This window comes from Hakea prostrata, chromosome 5 (genome assembly GCF_041222555.1).
Source record: "Hakea prostrata isolate BN-2017 chromosome 5, UWA_Hpros_2, whole genome shotgun sequence".
NCBI classification, from domain to species: domain Eukaryota; kingdom Viridiplantae; phylum Streptophyta; class Magnoliopsida; order Proteales; family Proteaceae; genus Hakea; species Hakea prostrata.
Genome location: NC_142604.1, coordinates 53944681 through 53965479, shown reverse-complemented (window position 1 = coordinate 53965479; position 20799 = coordinate 53944681). Strand labels below are relative to the sequence as shown.

The 20799-nt window shown below is 40.3% G+C and overlaps 1 protein-coding gene across 1 annotated transcript; it reads right to left on the bottom strand.

Annotated features, from left to right (window-relative positions):
• Positions 1–15803: 15803 nt before the first annotated feature.
• On the bottom strand, positions 15804–17797 carry LOC149016548 (uncharacterized). The gene is made up of 3 exons (XM_089156191.1): positions 17564–17797; positions 17256–17308; positions 15804–17167 (listed from the first exon to the last, which is right to left on the bottom strand). Exon 3 carries the CDS (start codon positions 17160–17162, stop codon positions 16122–16124), a length of 1041 nt encoding a protein of 346 aa, XP_089012317.1. The 5' UTR covers positions 17163–17167; positions 17256–17308; positions 17564–17797; the 3' UTR covers positions 15804–16121.
• Between the last annotated feature and the right edge of the window lie 3002 nt (positions 17798–20799).

Sequence of the window (20799 nt, the reverse complement as noted above, 5' to 3'; positions counted from 1 at the left end):
AAAGAGAAAACAAAATTTTGGATGAAAGAGTCTAAACTTGTTCTATAGAACACTAATGTGTTTTTTGTTTCAAGTCTCATGATTCTTGTGTTCTCGATTCTTGGTCTTGTAAATAAAAAGGACATGTATCTAATTTTTTTATTTTATATCAAGTGATTCATATCGGTTATAAATTTTGTGGATTCTGATAGAGTAAATGATATGGACAAAGAGTATTTTATTATACAACCTACATGAACAAACTTGAAGGGTGTGTAATGAAAGGTTTCGAACATAAAAACTATAACTTAATTTAATTTTTTTAATCTTAAATAAGCATATAAATTATGGCACAAAAATTTGATAAATTAAGTAAAGAGCTTTACGTTTCAAACGAGTAACTCTGATAAATTCCTTTACTATAAGTCTGTGTCAAATAAGTTCATAATTATTTGCCTATATATAGACGACATGCTAATTCTTGGTTCTGATCATTCTGTAGTGAGTGACATCAAAGAAACATTAGCTAAAGAATTTGACATGACGGATCTTGGTGTTATAGACATCATTCTTGGCATGAAAGTAAGTTTTTATGGGTAAAGAGTTACCCTTAACCAATTATCTATATTGAAAAACTATTTTCTAGATGGGGATACAATGGATGCAAACTAGTAGAAACATCATATGATTATAACAAAAGCTTGTACTGAATATGGTAAAGCTGTGAATCAGTTAGAATATTCTAAACTGATTGTTAATCTTATGTATGCAATGAGTTGCACTAGGTCAGACATAACCTATACAGTAAGCATGCTAAGTCGCTTCACATGTAATCCCAGTACAGAGCACTGGAATGCCCTCAAAAGGTTAATGGTATATCTTAAAGGTACTACAAAATATGCTCTTCTCTAAATTGGACATCCTCAATTTTTGGAAGGATAATTCTGATGCATCTTATTGCTCAGAAATAGAAACAACAAATCTACAAGTGATTATTCTTACACTAGGTGAAGTGACTGTTAAAAAGAAATTCAATAGATGAACTTGTATTGTTTTGAGTTCTATCTTTTATGGAATCAGAATTATATTCTCTAGCCTCAAGAGAGATAAGGCAGAGAGCCGATAAAAGATTTGATCCTGGATATTCCTATGATTAGCTTGAAGTTTGTTTTGTGATAATCAAGCAACAACAATGATAGATAATACCTCACTCTTTAATGATAAGAGGAGACAAATTAGGCTAATGCAGGTTGTGCTGAATTATCTAATAAAACAATAAGTGGTCACTTTAGTTTATCAATATAGAACATGGCAGATGCCCTTACAAAGGGATTGAGATACAAATTGAACATTCAAAATTGTGGGGGATATGGGGTTAAAGATCATATGGATATATAGGTCTTAACCCAATTATATGTTATTTTGAATTGTTCAAATTTCATCTAGCCATAGTTAGCATTCATAGCAATTTGCATATTTCAGATAATTTGGCAAGATTGTGGAGTATAGAAGTTTGTGAAATCATTCCACATTGATGATATAACAGCTTTTGTATGAAGCTTAGTTACCCTATTATTCCATTCAAGGAATATGAAAATTGTTGATATGTTTCGATGATGTTATTGGTATCTTTATATCATTCCACATCTGATGATATGTCTTCCATAGAAAGGTTTATCATTCCAAATTTGATGATATAACCAATAAACTATGTTGGACACGATAACTTTAACATTCCAAATAGAAACATGGAATGGTTCTTTGTAAAAAAAAAAAAAAAAAAACCATTTAGATCTTGTTCTTGTATAGAAACTTGATGAGAATGCAGATTATGTTGAACATGATTTCAAATAGAAACATGGAATGATTCTTGTAAAAGAAACCGTTTAGATCTTGTTCTTGTATATAAACTTGATGAGAATGCGAATGATTTTTCAGTCATCATGTGGGTTGTACTAAGTTCTTTTGATTGAGCTAGATACTTATGCAAATGATTGAATTCATATATTATGAAATTCATATTTTGGTAACTTTGCAATGGATGGCGAAAATGGAGGAGCGAATCCAATCCTCTGGCTTGATGGAAAGATTTACTTGACAAGTAAAATCATTCAAAGCTGTCAGGATGGATCTCGATAGGAAATATTTACTTTAAGAGTAATTCATTTAAGGATGCAAGGAACAGTTGTATCGTTCTTTGTGAGAATAAGTAATTCAATCCAAGAAGAACTTCTAATTAAATTGGGTTTAGATTTGTTCTAAAACTCATGTTTTGATTCAAAGTGTTCTTTTGGAATACTATTCTCTTTTGGAAAGTTATGAATGATTATGTATTGAGTTTGAACATTACATTTCTGGGATTAATGCTAGAGCCATATGTAGAACATAGGAGGAGATTGTTGAGGTATTTGAGTCATACCCAACTTGTGTTGAGGTACTCAAGTTATACCCAACTTATTGTTGAAGTATTTGAGTCATACTCAACTTATGCTCTAATATGAGCCATCAGATTAATTACGATCTAACAGTGTAATGGGCCTTTGTAGGAGAGTCCAATTACCAATAGAATTTAGTATTTATACTATAAATACTAGCTGGAAGCAGCGGTCTGAGTATTCCAATCTAGATACTCAGGGTGTAATGCTTTAAGCAACCTTGTGCTTAAACCCTAACCCTAACACAAAGTTAACAGTATAAAAAAATAATATTTAAACTGACATCTATTCCGTGTTTCAACTCTGGGGGAATCGCTCCATCTCTGTAATGCAGCCTTGATTTTGACATTGAGGAAGAAAGTCTTGAGAGTCAAGTGAGGGTTTTTTGGTTTCAATTTCTGCAATTTGCCCTTCTTCTTTTTTTTTTCATTTTTAAATTCTTCGTCCACTCTTGCTTACAATCCTTCTCACTCTTTGACGTCTCTCTCGGTGGGCTGAATTCTGGAGGGAAAAAGGGGGCGTAGTTTTCAAGTGAGGGATAGGAAGAAGATGGATGAAGGGTTCTTCTTTCACCCACCTAATGTGTTTAATCTTTTGAAGAAAAGATGCAAGTCCTTGTAGAAGGCACAAGGAACCAAACGGGAAGAACCCGAATGAGTGTTATCTTTTTATAATAAAAAGATGCAAATCCTTAAAAAAGGCCCAAAGAATCAAACGGGAAGGACCCGAATGAGTGTAAGTCCTTATAAAAGGAGCAAGGAAACAAACGGGGAGGACCCGAATGAGTGTTATCTTTTTAATGAAAAGATGTAAGTCCTTATAAAAGGCACAAAGAACCAAACGGGAAGGACCCGAATGAGTGTTATCTTTTTAATAAAAAGATGCAAGTCCTTATAAAAGGCGCAAAGAACCAAACGGGAAGGACCCGAATGGGTGTTATCTTTTTAATAAAACGATGTAAGTCCTTATAAAAGGCGCGAATTGACCGGGGTGGACCCGATTCAATTTATTACCTTAAAAAGGTGTAAATACAATTGGGATAGACCTAACAAGAGTAAGAACTACTGATAGAACTTTCTTAAATTGGTGGAATTCCACGATCGATCGATCGGTTTTCCAGTTTCTGCGTTCTTTAATCGGTATGCTCCTGGCTTTGTTTCTTTATCTACCAAGTAAGGTCTTTCCCATGTTGGAGTCAACTTTCCTTGGTTCCTTGGATCGAAAGCCCCAGTTCGCCTCAACACTAGATCTCCCGATCGATATCTTCGACCTTTGACCCGAGAGTTATAGTGTTGTGCTGCTCTTTTTTGATACAACTGATTTCTTTGTTGTGCTCCTGTTCGGACCTCTTGCAAGAGATCTAAGTTCTCCCTTAGACCTTGGTCATTCTGTCTTTCATCAAAGACGTTGTATCGTAACGATCCGGCCAACACCTCTACGGGAGCTAAGGCTTAAGTTCCATAAGCCAAGCAGAAAGGAGTTTCTCCAGTCGGGGTTCGTACCGTGGTTCTGTACGACCACAAAACACTCGGGAGTTCCTCGACCCACATCGCCCGATTATCCTCCAGTCTTTTCTTGATCCCATTTAGAAGTGTCCTGTTGGTGACCTCTACTTGCCCGTTGCTCTGAGGGTAGGCAACTGTGGCGAACCGATGTTATATGTGATACCGCATACAGAAGGATTTGAATCCTGCTCCTTCAAACTGTTTTCCATTGTCCATTACTAGGATTCGGGGTATCCTGAACCTGTATATTACTTTTTCTTCAAAAAAAATTTCCATCTGTTTTTCTGTGATGGAAGATAAAGGCTCAGCCTCAACCCATTTTGTGAAGTAGTCAATGGCAACAACTAGGTACTCCCGATTTCTTGGGGCCTTTGGTAATTTCCCGATTAAATCCATTCCCCACATCGCAAATGGTATCGGGTTTGAGACGGGCATCATAGGAACTGCTGGTACCTTAGGAACATTGGCGTGCTTTTGGCATTGTTCACATTTCCGAACATACTCCATTGCGTCTTTTTGCACGGTTGGCCAGTATATGCCCGAGCGCAATACTTTTTGTGCCAACGTTTTTCCACCTATATGCGCTCCGCAGATACCCTCATGAATTTCTGCCAATGCGTAAGATGCTCGGGAAGGTCCTACACATCTTAGAAGAGGTTCAGTGAATGACCTTCTGTATAGTTGTTCCCCGATGATGGTGAACTGAGTCGCCTGGTTCTTTACTCTCTTGGCCTCTTTTGGATCGGTCGGGAGGGTATCATCCCGAATATACTGAATCAAAGGTGTTGTCCAGTCGGGCTAGTTACTGATCTCAAAGACTTCCAAAAATACCCTTTCATATCATGGTACATCTTCACGCTTCCAGGATGAATAGTAAAGATGGACTGATGAGCATCAGTCAAGATTTCGCTTCTGAGGTCTTCCACTGCAGGAACACAAACTCTTCCTCTAAAAACAAGAGCACCATCAAAGGCTAGGGAGAAATCTTCCACGTCCTTAGTCTTTGAAGTGATCAAGTCAATCTTTTTCTTCAATTCTGGATCAGCCAACTGTAGAGCAACAATTCGGTCCCTCAAACTTGGTCGAACCGATACAACTGCCAAAACAAAGCACTGAGAACTTTCTGGCAAAATCTCAAGTCCAAATCTTACTATGGAGAACAATAAGGGCTTACTGAGACATGTCAGAACCACACTTCCTCGATTACTCTTTCTACTTAAGGCATCAGCAACCACATTAGCTTTTCCTGGATGATATTGAATATCACAATCGTAGTCCTTCACCAGTTCTAGCCATCTTCTCTGTCTCATATTCAACTCCTTCTGAGTAAAGAAATACTTGAGACTCTTGTGGTCAGTGAAAATAGATATCTTTTCACCATAAAGATAGTGACGCCAAATTTTCAGAGCAAAAACCACCGCTGCCAATTCCAAGTCATGAGTAGGATAATTATGCTCGTAGTTCTTCAACTGCCTAGAAGCATAAGCTACCACCTTCCCATGCTGCATCAACACACAACCCAAACCAACTTTAGAGGCATCGGTATACACCGTCAAACCTCCGTAGTCATCTCGGTATCGTCAACACAGAGTGTTAGTTAACCTTTTCTTGAGTTCTTGAAAACTCTCTTCACAGGCTTCGCTCCACTCAAACTTGACTCCTTTTCTCGGTAAGCTTTGTCATAGGTGCTTGAGATTCCGGAGAAATTCTCAATGAAGCGCCTATAATAACCTCGCCATACCAAGAAAACTTCGAATTTCCGTGACTGACTTAGGTTGGTCCCAATCATTCACAGCTTGAACTTTTGCAGGATCGACTTTAATTCCGTCAGCAGAAACGATGTGACCTAGGAACATAACTTTAGGTAACCAAAAGTCACATTTGTGAACTTGGCAAACAACTTCTTCTCTCTCAACCGCCGCAAGGCAAAACTCGAGATGTCCAACGTGTTCTTCTTCGTCCTTTGAATAGATCAGAATGTCATCGATAAACACAATGATAAATTTATCTAAGACATCCTGAAATACCCGATTCATCAGATCCATGAACGCGCTGCCGGTGCATTAGTAAGACCAAAAGGCATAACTCGGAATTCATAATGCCCATATCTAGTCCTAAATGCGAGTCCTGCACACATCACTGGACTTTACTCTTAACTGATGGTACCCAGATCTCAGATCGATCTTCGAGAACACAGAGGCACCCTTCAACTGATCAAACAAGTCGTCGATCCTAGGAAGAGGATATTTATTTTTTATCGTCAACTTGTTTAATTCCCGATAATCTATGCACATTCGCATACTACCGTCCTTCTTCTTCACAAACAAAACCGGGGCTCCCCACGGTGAAACACTCGGGTTGGATAAACCCTTTGCTTGACAAATCATTTAACCGAGTCCGAAGTTCCTTCAACTCGGTCGGAGCCATCCGGTGCGGAGCTTTCGACACGGAGCTGCCTCCGGAATTAGATCAATTGAAAATTCTAACTCCCTCTCGGGAGGCAAACCGGACAAATCATCGGGGAAAACATCGGGAAAGTCACCGACAACTTCGATATCGACAACCGTTTCACACCTTCCGAGACATCTACGAAGAGGAAAGAAGTCCAACATTCTTAGTCCACTGCCTGACTTTCGCAGTAGCAGCCACTATCTTCTTACTCAACTTCTCCTGACTACATTCATACTCAAATGGACTATCATTCGTAGGATGAAACAGTACCTTCCTTTCCGAACAAAGGATAACCGCACCATACTTAGATAGCCAATCAATTCCAAATATTACATCAAAATTAGACATGTCTAACTTGATCGAGACGAGCTTCAAGGGTTCTACCAAGAATAACCACTTGGACAAGATTCAACCACTTCATCTAATCTAACAACAGATCTAGTTGGAGTACTAATTACTAGTCCTCTATCCAACTTCGCAAGTGTAACAGAATACGACTCACAAAAGAAGATGCTATGAATGAATGCGATGCACCAGTATCAAATAATACGAAAGCAGAGGTAGATGATACTTGAAATGATACCTGTCACAACATCGTGATCTCGTCTCGGACTCGGAACCAACAACACCGTAAACTTTACCGAGATGGAACACTCGAAACAAAGCTTCAAAGCCGACACTCGAGGATTCGGCTTCGAGTGCGATTCTGAGAATAATGACCCTGCTTCCCACGATTAAAGCAGATCAAATCCCTACCACCCACGGAGGAGCTGCTGAAGAAGGATATGCGGGCCTCCGGTTATTAGCTACTTTGGACGAGGGTTAGCATAGATCGGTCCAGTGACACGACTACCAGAAACAGGACGCGCCGGTGCACCACTAGAACCATAGCTCGAAGCGGTGAAACCGGAACTAGCTCCTCGAGGCTGAAACGAAGGGGCGATATAAGGAGCAGGCCTAGAGAATCTCCGGTTACGGTCACCCGAATGATTCTGTTCGAGACGTAACGCCGGAGCAGATAATTCTCTCTCTCATTCTCTTCTACCTTCTTAGCATTCTGTACCATCTCGGCATAATCCACAATAGGATGAATTGCCGGGTAAGTCTTCGATGACGGCCTCAAACCCTTGAAGAACTTCTTTGCCTTCTCACGGTCACCTTTGAAAGCATCAGGGGCAAAGTAGAACAACTCTTCAAACTTCTTCCGGTACTCCCGAGCACGTACTAGGTCCTTGAGTGAGTGCCATGAACTCCGCTTCCTTAGCATCTCTCACGAGACTCGGAAAATAATTCTTGCAAAATGCATCCTTGAAAATTTCCCAAGTAAGAACCGGGTGCGAAGCTTCCAAAATAGGTCCGGTAGCATTCCACCACGCATCGCTTCATCTCTGCGAGTCTACTTCTCTGCACAAAGAATCTTCCGAGCTTCATTGCAACGGAGGTTGCGAAAGCTTTCTCCAACTCTCGGATCCACTTGTTCGGGAACAATGCATCCGATGAAATACCAATAAAAGCTGGGATCCGAAGCTTCAAGAAATGCTCCATCAATCTTGCATGCGGACCAGGGGGCAAAACCGTCCACAACATTACCAATGCCGAAGTACCGGCTCCATAAGGATTAAAAGCTGCACGGGCATTCTGGCTGAGTAGTCGCAAAACCTTGCATCATAGCGATGAACCGATTATCTTGCTGTTGCATCATATTTCCCGAATGTTCATCACATCCTGAATAGAGACTACTTGCGGTGCTAGTGGAGGATTCCCACCGGTGGAAGGAATTTCAACACGGGAGGCTCGGTCTCGGTGTTTCTGCCGCAGTATCTCCACACGATTCCGATTCTCACCACCTTCTTCTCCATCTTGACCATTAACAAGACGATTCCTTAATTGAACCATTCTCCGAAAGAATTCCAGGAGATTAGCAACGCTCAAAGATTAAATCCGGAAAAGATTCCACAAGTCAAGATTATTCCACAACAAGTACCAACATTCACAAACAGAAGAAGCGAAGAAGCACAAATTCCAAAAATCCACAAAACAGAGCCAAAAATCCAAAATTTTGTGCAACAGTAACTGGACCGGTCGCTTGAGCCGGTCGCTTGAGCCGGTCGCTTAAGTTAAGCGACCGCCACTAGTGACCGCCCCAAAATACGCGCGCGACAACAACGCTTCAAATACGATTTTTGGGTCATATTTCATTCTTACACTTCTCAAAACGCAATTTGGGCTCGGGGATTTCGTGCAAAGGGTTAGGAAGGTATTTTGGAGACTCCGTTGGCTTCGGATTTACTTCCCACGCGACGCATACACGCTACACAGTAATCATCTCATGAAAACCTTCATTTCTATGGTTTGCATGATAGAACTACAATGTGTAACTGTTTTTAGGTTTTCTTTTGTGCAAAAATGTTTCTTTTACATCCCATAACATGTCTAGGCATAGATCTACTGTTCACTACGCATTTTTACACAAATATGTAATTATTAGACATCTCATGGCTTCTCATTTTGCATTTTTTTCGCCTAAAAACAGATTTTCTCACTAGATGGCTGCCCGCGGAGGTAGGAGAGTACCCATTCGCGGCCGAGGTCGTGGTCGAGGTAGAGGTGACGCACATGACCCGATCCATCCAGGACTACTTTAGATCCCCGGGAGGCACAGGAGCTATACTTTGGCCACTTCAGTCATCGTGCGATCGAGTATGGTCGACCAGTAGTGACTTCGGGAGGTAGCACGGTTCCGGATCGAGAGTAGATTTGAGGTCAGTGGGTTGGAGAGGTACCTTGTTTTTGAACGAGGACGCCTATCCCAAGCTAGTCAGGTTATTCTACAGCAACCTGACCTTCCACAGAGAGATGGATGGAGAGCACGACACTAGGCTAGTGATAGAGAGCCGGGTGAAGACCACGGACATACGCTTCACCACAGAGGAGCTGGCTCACATCCTAGACGTGCCATACATCCACGGCGACAGGGAGATGGTTCGAGCCGGGGGCTGAGTCGACGATGTCATTCATCGGGAGGAGAGAGCTCTCATCTACTCGAGCATTTGCCCACGGGAGTGCAGCGGGGGTAGAGTCGGTGGTCGAGCTGTATCCCTCATGCGGGATCATCTCCGGGATCATAGCACGGAACTTGCTGCCTAAGGCGGGTCATCGAGTGAGATTTCACTCATGCGGGCTATGATGACCTTTTCGGTGTACACTCGCTACCGGGTAGACTTGGCTTACATAATCCAAAATGCCATGATCTACCGAGTGACACATCCGAGGGGGAGCAAACCTTGGATACGGGCGGCTTCGACACGGATCTTTGAGCACTTCGGGGTCGACTTCGAGGGAGAGGAGACTATCCCGGTTGGGCATAGCGGTACCATAGGATACAGATTGGTTGCTCGGATGCACTTAACGGGCGGACCAAACTCACCGAGAGATGCCGGCCGAGCAGGGAGGACATGGATGTAGAGACCGATGATGAGGATCATGCAGACTCGCCACCACCTTCCCAGTTCGAGACGGGAGGCACATCCGGGACCCAGGATACTTCGGAGGTCGCACCACCTTGGGCTAGGGGTCTGTTCACTCGGATGGACCAGTTCGAGCGAGGGCGGTAGAGATGAGGGGCCGGATAGCGAGTGCCTTGACATACTCCGCCGGATGAGACTAGCTCCACCACCACCACCACAGCAGTAGATAGGTCTAGGTTTTGATTCACTATGATTCAGTCCTGACCTTAGGGTTTAGATATGTTTATTGTAGTTTTTATTCAGCACATGTTCATTCCCTAACATTTTGTAAAGCGTAGAGTACGCTCCAAATTATGTAAGGCTTTATCTTATTAATGAAACACAGTTATGTTTATTGCACTTGTATTATTGTCTCTTATGCATTTTCTTGATAATTACTGTGTGAGAATATATTTCACTTGACTTATTGTAAGTTATTCAAAATAGGATCCACTTACTTTATCAGTTTGTTTCTAACAAAAGGTGTTCTATTACTCACTCTAATTCTTTTGAGTCACTTCGGATCTATGACTCGGATTGCTCGTCTAATACTTGTATTAATTATTATTGACTTCGTAAAACCATGGCTCTGATACCACTCTGTCACACCCCACCCGTCGGTCTCGGTTACCCGCCCGACAACCCGTGGGTGCGATCCGTCACAAGATCCAAGGTTTTAGTCTATCAACAATATTTAAGACAAATACGAGATAATCATGAGCAAGAATATCCAATAACTAAATTAAATGAATTACGAAGCCCAAAATGCTCCAATAACAAAGGAAAGAAAATAAAAAATAATGAATAAGTCAAAAATGAGGGCAGCGGAATAAAAGTGTTTAAATCGGTTTCTTTCCAGTTTGTTTCTCTAAGTTAATGAACTTAGATTCCGGTTTAATGAGGTGAGGGGTCCTCCAATTCTTCTCCAGTCAGGACCATCAACCGGTGCGATAAGCGCACTCCATGCACCCGCAGAAACTCCCGCACATGCTATTTCCATCTCCCGCTGACGGTGCCACGTCTTCTTCAAACGGGATGGTTCCTTCATAGGGAACCAACCCATCTTCAGATACAATTCCTTCCTCTGTATAGGCTAAAAACATACAAAGAATAAAGGAATGAGTTCTAAAGAACTCGAAGAAACAATCATATATCTCATCCATCATCCAAAAATACCATAATACAACATGAATATGAATGAATGCAAAACATGAATGATGCTATGATTTCTAACTATGCAAGTCTCTAATAGCTGACATGCTTTAAGATAAACACCAGCCCTCCTCTGGTAAGTCTCATCACTCCGATCCGGCAAGGACTGGTTACCTCTGTAGGGATCCGGGGAAAAAAGGGAAAGTCCACACAGCTCACAAACCATGGTTAGGGGTTAAGTCCACACTCTCTCACCACGACCATTGGTAATGAGTCTTGGCGCATGTCCGGGTTTCTAATCCAATGCAAGGTCATAATGGTTACATGTCTACATGAAGTCCAGATACATCCCCTATGGCACCGACCAACTCGGTTCAGTATCCTTCGCAACCTAGGAGTAAGAATCCTCACGGACTGGCTACCTCTGTTGGACTCTACTCCATAACCCTATGGTCATCCTCATATCATTGGGGCGGATGCTCTCATGATTCCTCCCGACACCCGGTCCGGTCCTTGGACATCCATGAGCCCAACCCTAACATATGCAACCCTACCATTTCATGACCAACGGTGGACCACCAAGTCACATCACTTTGTCATCACGGGTCACTCGGTTTCAATTCCCCTACCGAAAGGGTAGTAGCATGTGGGGTACCTAGCCATGCAATCTAGACTCATCCTAACAATGTCATCAATTAATCATGATAGTCTTTGAAGGCATCAGCGAGCTTGTGTCCCATTCCACAGCCTCCTGATAACATCAGCCAAGATATCCCAAAAGGAATACCCCAACTATCATAATCATATACCAACTACCACCATCTCATAACAATCACAAACCATAAAGTACACATGAAATCAAAGTAAACAGCAGTAGTATGACAGCATTATATATGAAACTACAGCAGTATATATTGGTACGGATTAAGAATAACAATTACTAAATCAACATGCTTGAAGTATACATAAATAGATAAGATAGACTGTCCTTACTTGTATATCTTGAAACGTCCGTAAAATGGAATCCAGTAATTATTAGTAGACTTTTCTTTTAAACAGTAATCACCTAAACACAGGGTTATTAGAATATATAAGTCACATAAACCAAATTGAATCAAAACCGAAATCTATTTGGTCACTGTTTACCAGCCGGTCGCTTGTGCCGGTCGCTTAGGTTAAGCGACCGCCACTAGTGACCGCCCCAAAAACAGTGAGCTTCAATCCGAAACTCAGGCTTCTGATTACTCGATTTCAATCCGGTTTTCGAGTAATCTCATCCTAAGTCTCGAATTAAACACTCCCTAAGACAAAAGGGTAAGAGAAAACAATCCCCTATCATCGGTGGATTATCCCTAACCCTCTCCTTTATTGGATTTTCCATCTCACGAAGCGGGGGTTCCGTTTATGGTTATTCCATCTCACGCAGATAAAAAAAAAAGGTAAAGAATAACCAAGGGGTAATCACAGTGACGAGGAAAAAGGGTAAAACCAAACTAACGGAGATAAAAGAGTAGAGAACGAAGGGTTAGTTCAATACCTCACACCCGAAAGCCGAGAAGAAGAGAACCGATCCTCCAAACCACTTTGTCGGTACTCCGAGAGACTCTTTCGGATCTTCCCCGCAGCCGTCTTAACTCCCAAATAAGAAATAACGAATAAAGTAATCGTTAAAGAGACGGAGTTTGCCTTTTATAGAAGTCCAGGGGGCAAAATAGGGCAAAATCCCAGAAACAGACCGGGCGGTCGCTTGGGCCGGTCGCTTAGGTTAAGCGACCGCCACTAGTAACCGCCCCCATGCAATTTGCCAAACAAGGGTGCTTTTACTAGGGGGTTGATACCCAAGGTCAACCTAGCCCTAAATAAGAGATGGGGGAGATCTTACCTTCATTCCGGACATCTCTGAACGACACTTGACTTCCAGAATTTCCCACACCAGCCAAGGCGAGGCTTTTCGGACATAGGATCCGGATCCATGGGTCCCGGATATGGATCATGGGCTTCAATCCGGATACTCCACAAGTTCACCCGACTAGACCTTCGGGTTCTCGGACCTGGAATACGGATCTCGGGTTAGAAATACGGGGGGTATTACATCTATCCTTGGGAGAGGATAGCAATCCTTTGGGCAAGCTTTGTTTAAATCTGTGTAGTCGGTACACATTCGCCATTTCCCATTTGCCTTTTTGACCATTACAACATTGGCTAGCCAGGTTGGGCATTCAATTGGTTCTATGAAACCCGACTTCTCCAATTTTTCCACCTCGACCCTAATCGCTTCATGCTTTTCTATCGCAAAGTTCCTTCGCCTTTGGATGACCGGGACAGCATCCTTCTGTATCCAGAGCTTGTGCTCTGCTATCCGCCTGTCAATCCCGGGCATGTCACTCGCCGACCATGCAAAGATGTCTGCATTATCACATAAGAATTGAGTAAGTTCCTGCTTGAAGTTCTCCGGTTGTTCCGAGCCAATAAATGTCCCTCTCTCGGGAGAGACCCGGATCGAGTTGTATTCTTTCCAGTTTTTCTACGGGTTCTGCCCGTTGCATGCTTTCTTCGTCCCGATCATCTCGAACTTCAACATTCAGAGTTGTTCCCGAATTTTCTGGCCTTCTTTTCTCTTTCAGATAATTGGTGTAGCATTGTCGGGACTTTGATTGGTCCGAACAACATTCTCCTACTCCAGCCTCGGTTGGGAATTTTAACTTTATGTGCTTAGGGGATACGACTGCCTCAAGTGCATTGAGTGTTGGGCGTCCTAGGATCACATTGTACGCCGACAAGTCCTTTACAACCATAAAGTTTACTCGAACCAGCGTGTCTCGGGGTGACTTCCCGATCTTTAGATCCAAATGGATTGTTCCTTCAGCCACTGTGGAGGATCTTGCGAAACCATATAATGGGGTTGATGAGCGCACATTACATTCATAGTGCTCTTTAGGCTATTCACTAAATATACTTTTGAGGAGTAATGACATGAGGCTCAGTTTGTGTACGTCTACAAAGAAAGCAAAATAATTAACAATGATAACCGAGTATTGCGATCATTAGGAGCTCTCACGCATCAGAAAAGAGACTAATCAAAAAGCCTTGGAGCCTGGAGGCTTTTCTAATGATCTAGAATTCTAAGTTTTTAGTTTTTCTATTTTCAAAACAAAGAAAGTTGTTCCTAGAGCATCAATATAACAATACTTTCCATACTAAGACTGGTTGAAGAACATGCTGACCAAAGCATTGGTCAAAATTGAATCAGAAGTTTTCATTACTTGTCTAGTGAAATGATATTGTCTAACCACAAAAGCATAGGAGAGACGATTACGTGCTTTACTCAGAGCTTCCTTCACAAGCCAAGTGCCAAGATTTCCATATTCCTGAATGTTAATATAGCTCATCCAACAATCCTCATTGCAATAGTAAGAATTTCAAGATAAGAATATGAAACTGAAGCAACAATAGCAGTTAATTCAAACTTGAGGTAGTCTCCATTTGGGTTGACGAAGGTGCTGAGATATTTAACTTATATTCAAACCAACGTATGTTCTAATATAGGCCATCAAATTAGTTACGAATTGACGGTATAATGGGCCTTTGTGGGAGAGTCTAATTAACTGTACAATCCAGTGTTGTTTTATAATACTAGCTGGAAGCAACGATTTAGATATTCCAAACTAGATACTTAGGGTTTAATGCTTTAAGCAACCTTCTGCTTAAACCCTAAACCCTAAACCCTAACAATTTTAAAGTATTAATTATTCATCGTTAGAAGATTTTCTCAAGTTGATCAGACGAGAAGCGATTGACGAGTTTGCCAATGAATCCAAAGACTTGCTTTCAATCTCAATCTCCTTTTGTGAGTAAGCCGAACGCACGGTAAGATTCTCATTGTAACTTTTTTTAATTAATCAAAATAATTATTACTTTCCTGTTCATTGAGGCGTTTTAAAAGGAATTTCGTTGTTTTCATTTTGAAATTTCATACTTCGAGAATTACGCAATAAATATGCATGAGTTACAACCATTAAATTGGTTTTGTCCTTGCTACTCTCATCACTATAGCAACTTTTAACTTTCTTCTAGACAAAGCATGTGGTTTGTTGCATGTGGCAACTTTTAACTTTCTTCTAGACAAAGCATGTGGTTTGTTGCATGTGGTTTGTTTCCTTTTTCTGATATCGGTACATTTTACTTGATGTTGATGTGACAAAACAAAAGAAAAAGGAATTTCTTTTGAAAAGTAAGAAATAATCCCACATTGAGATGAAATCACACGTTACCTGCCAGACCACTCACATCACCAAAAAGAAGAAGAAAAAAGCACTTTACCTAAGGCTCTTTTTGGTATCAATTATCATTGTAATTATGAGAAATTTTCATTATTTTAAATTGTTTGGCATCTATTATGAATTTTATTTTTATTTAAAATAATAGAAAAACCTCCAAAATTCATAATGAATTTTTTGTCCATTATGGATTATGATGAGAATTTCATTATCTTCATTTGTGTAAGTTTACTTAAAGTTCTATAAGTAAGATGAGGGTAAAATAGTCAATACACATTCTTTTATAACAACCATACTTTTTCCTTCTTTTCTCACTTGTTTACTATCATTTTTAACAAAATTTTATCTTGACACCAAACTTATTTTTCATTTCATAATTTATTTTCGATAAAATTCACCAAACCATTTTTCATTCTTGACCAAAAATGAATTCTTATACTTATTTATTTTAAATAGGCATAATAGAGAATGAGAATTGATACCAAAAAGAGCCTTAGAGTCGAGATGAAATTTCAATCACTTGTTTTGCAGTCAAACTTTACCAAAACAATTAAGAGGCAAAACTAATGGTCAAGATTTTGTCACCACCAATGTGCAGCACTGAAGCAATTGGGGACTCCACATCTTCCTCTGTAATCAAATCTTGGGAAACCTCTCAGTTGAGTTAGCATAATCTACCATTTTCCAGCTTATCTTAAACTTTTTCATGTCTGCAGGGTGGCAGATCAAACCAACAAATACAACTACAAAACACTCATAAATTACTCAACAACAGAAGATCAAAAGATGATACAAGATACTAAACAACGGAAGATTTTAAACAAATATGGGTGCCACCTTATCAACATTCTCCCACCTGTGTGATTGACCATCTAGAACAAAGAAAGTTGTTGCCAGAGAATCCACATAACAGTTCTCCCCGTGGTTGGACTGTTCAAAGAAAACAGTGACCAAAGCATTATCAAGAAAAGTTTCATCAGAAACTTTTGTGATCTTCCCAATGAAACAAAAATCATTCCAAGTGAATGCACTGAAGTCACCCAGACCTTGATCTATAACTCTTGTAGTATTATCCAGGAGAGAATCTCGTGATACTCCTGGCAATTTCACTTGACGTTCCACAAGTGCTTTCACAGGTTCAGTTGCATCGAATTGCACCTTCTTGAAAATCCAAATCAAGTGGCAATTTTTGTCATAATAACGAAAACAACTGTCCATACTTAGCAGGTTTCCTGAAAACTTGGTACCAGTGAACTCAAATTTTAGATATTTTCCGGCCGGGTTTACAAATGTTCGATTTATCCTATACAGGAACTCCAAGAAATTGCTCCCCGTTTTTATGGACCTGGAAAGGGGGAACTTGACATCTCCTGGGTTGCATGAGCTCCCAGCGGTTCCATCGATGAGGAGCCTTTGCGATTCGACTCTGATACTGTTGAGGAGCCTTTGCGATTCATTGAGTGCCTCGTTCTTCTTCGCCAATTCAGCCTTCGTATTTCTCAGGAGAGTTTCCAATTCAGAAACTTCTTTCCATCTTGGTAACGGTTGGTTTCGAAAACCAAAAGGAAGCAATGGTACCACCTTGTCCAGAAGGAAGTGATGAAAGGCTTCAGCAATATTGTTGTCCTGCTGTGCAATGGCAACGATAACTCTCCCTTTATTGTTGACGCGAAAGCCCATCTTAGACAAGTAATCTTTGAACTTATCACCTGTCGGTCCATCATAAACCACACCAGATCTGCGTTCCATTGGTAATGGTTGAGAAGGTGAAGATGCATAACTTAGACCGAACCAGAGGACCTCTAACTTTGCATTCACGAACAGTTTATCATTACTTGACCAATACTGATCACTCATATTTCCTAATAGTAATAGTACCTGTACTGTTAGAAAGGGTTCGCTATTTGAAAAAAGTAGAAAAGAAAACTTGTACAAACCGATTGCGGATACCTTTAGGGAGATCTGCTTTCCTTGACAACAGCAGGAACAGTGAAGATCTATAACTGCAAGATCGACCAAAGATATTTTATTACAGCAAAATCAGCATTGAAGAGAAAGAATCACAAGATCAGTCAAAAAAACCAGATTGTTTGTAATGATTCGCAAGGTGAAGATGCAAAACCCAGGCCGAACCAGAGGACCTCTAACTTCCCGTCCACGTATAGTTTATTATCCCTTGACCAATAATGACTCATAGTTCTTCATAGTATTAGTAGCTACTGTTAGAGAAGTAAATGAAAAATAGAAAAGGGAGATACCTTCAGGGAGATCTGCCTCTCTTTGCCAAGGCAAGAACAGTGAAGATTAACGTAAGACATCTTAATAACAGAAAAATCAACAGTTGAGCGGAAGAATCTCAAGATCATTCATGGAAAACAGATTTTAACTCCAATCTTCAAGTTGTACGATCACTGGCTCTCTCCCTTGCTCTCGGAGAAGGAAAAACACTCCAACTCGAAACTTCAAGGTTCTTTCAAAGAAAAAACAAAAGGTCAGTGGTCAACTTAGCAAGGAATAAACTATTCTTGGCCCCTATAATGCAAATTTTTTTGTCAAAGATCTTAAAGTTTTGGGGCATATTAAATTTGTTTATGAATCAACTAAAATATCTCTTGCCTAGACTTATCCATCGGCAGCCCCACCAGTCAAAAATCATCCACCAGTGAAATTATTTATTTATATAACCACCACCCCATTTTCAACTTTTTGAAAATCACCCTCGTCTTTTTCCTCTTCCCACCTGTTTCAGTGATCAACTCTGGGTGGTGGTAGGTAATTTCTAGGTGAAGGGAAGGGGTCAAAAAATTTTGGGATTGTGGAAATTTTTCTAAAGCTTCCATGACTAGAAACCCCGGAAATCAATTAGGAGAACTAGAGTGATTTTTCGCCATTTTTTTTCTTCTTTAGCTAGGTTGGGTGGTTTCTAGCAATTGGCTGGCAATGGAGCGGAGTCTTGATTTTCGAGAGAGTGAAGGAAGAAAATAGGTCAAGGAACTCACTTATATGGTTCTTAAAAATAGAATATTTATGTACCGAAAAAAAAAGAGAAAAGAATATTTAAGATTATTTTTATTAATTGCTAATGGGGGAGGGATAGTTCTTAAAAATAGAATATATAGACGTATTTTATAAAATCATTTTTATTAATTGCTAATGGGGTATTTTGGTCCTTAAACTTTTAAAATTGAAATAAAATTAACGGTATCAAGCGGTGTTAAATTCCCCATACCTGTATGTAAAATTTCCTGTTAAAGTTGAAAAAAAAAATCCAATTAAAGAAACCCAAATAAGATTTTAGACTTGATTTAAAAGACCTACGCATAAATTTGTTAAAAAACGAAAATAAACTTTTGGACGACAAAGTGGTTTCGCCGGAATTTCGGCGAAATTCGCCAGTTTCGCCAAAGGGCGAAACAAAAATGCGGTCGAAACCCGATATTACAATGTTTCGCCGGAAAATCGACGACGATTTTCCGGCGAAACCAAGATTTTCTGGCCGAACTTCCAGATTTCGCCGGAAAATCGACGATTTTCCGGCCAAACTTCGTGGGTAGCAGGCTCCGCTGAAAAACCCTGAAGAAATTTCCTAACCCTAAACAGAAGATAAAATCCTACCCACAACCTAAAATTTCAAACCCAGATCTCACACCAAACATATTCAACAGAACCCAACAAAAAATAAAAAATCCCCAACGAAGGCAACCAACATGCATCCGATGTTTCTTTCCCTTATACAAACAAACAGGAACAGCAGAGACTTTTAAACTCTTAGATCTCACGAACTCTTGCCGGCCTAGATACCGAAAATTAAAACACAAGAATAAAAATAAAAGAAAATAGGAGAGTATACGAAGCTAACTTTGGCGAAATCGAAATTGATATTAGAGTATACACACCGATTTAAGCGAATGGGATTGAAATGCTGCAAACGGGAACGAAATTTTTTTTTGCAGCTTTTGGTTGGAACTTCCGGAAACTGAAGCAACGAGTGATAAACATCAAAAACCGAAAAGGGAAATAGTTTCTTTCACTCTCGCCCTTCGTTGGCTCGTGTTTGGTCCGTGATTCTGCAGACACAAGAGTGTGAAAGAGAAACTACAATGCCCATAATCACTCAAACTCACAAAAAGGGTTTGAACGAGAAGAGAGAGAAAGTGAGAGCGGTTCCCTTGTTGATACTGAAATCCTAACCTCACAGGCTGCAAAACGTGGGGACGCCAGAAAACCCAAAAGAAAAGAGAGAGAAAGAGAGAAAGGGAAAGAAATCTCGAACGACCTGAAAACTTTCGCCGCCGAGATCTCGGCGATTATTCGCCATTTCGCTCGGTTCGCCACCATCGAAGCTTCGTTCCTTGGTTCTAACCTTGTACTCACGTTTGGAATTGGAATTATTAAAGAATCAAAATGAGTTGATAAAAAACGAATCTTAGGTTTTATAAGTAAGCTTTTTGTCTAGATTTGAATTTTAAATCATGAAAACAGAATTACAAAGAAATTAGAACAGTAGTTCAAGATTCAAGTCGGTTGATACCCTTATTTTTTAACTTCAATTCTCATAAAACCATGGATCTATGCAAAACAATCAATAGAGTGGTAAGATCTATATTTCTCAGTGGAGAGGTCATGGGTTCGACCCAACAATAAAACTCCTTCTGAGGATGTAATCAAGGTGTGCGCAAGGCCGCAAGCTGGCCCGAAACCTCAGACAAAACAAAAAAAATATATATCAATAGAGGCTTATCTTTGCTAGTGTAATCCGTCATTAAATTTTTGGGCATAAGAAAAAAAAAATCTGTCATTAAGGTGAAACGATATTATGAAGAGCAAAGAAAAATTACAAGTTACTCACCATTTGGATTTTCTATCAAGTAAAGTGTAAAATGACCTGAATACCCTTATTCTCATTTAAGTAAAAAAAATTTGAAATTTAAATTACCCAAATACCCTTTTGAACAATAAAATTATCAAGATATCCAAAAGTAGCTTCTTTGTATATCTCACCTTGAAACCGTCAACCACACCAAAAACCATGCATCACTCATCTCCCCATGCCAAAGACCTTGCCCCCGCTGGCCAACTTCCCCCTTACGGAGTTCACCCCAACGGAGACCCTTAATCGGCAATCCAATCAAAATTCCATCCACAATAATTGATAATGGGTAATTAAAGAGCAGATTCTAGAAGCCGATGGGTTGATCTTGATGACGTCTGGTTGGTAGATGGAAGAACTCGGCACAGACATTGCATGAAGGTTGTTCGCAATACAATCTAGAAGATGCAGAAAAAGAAAAAGAAAAAGAAAAAACATACACTCAAGATAATTGTAACTGAAGAGATCAAAGTGTTGAGGTATTTGAGTCATACCCAACTTGTGTTGAGGTACTCAAGTTATACCCAACTTATTGTTGAGGTATTTGAGTCATACTCAACTTATGTTCTAATATGAGCCATTAGATTAGTTACGATCTAACGGTGTAATGGGCCTTTTAGGAGA

What these genes read in the sequence shown, in the direction of transcription:
- LOC149016548 (XM_089156191.1), bottom strand. Translation starts at nt 17,162, where the DNA reads ATGAGTGATCAGTATTGGTCAAGTAATGATAAACTGTTCGTGAATGCA.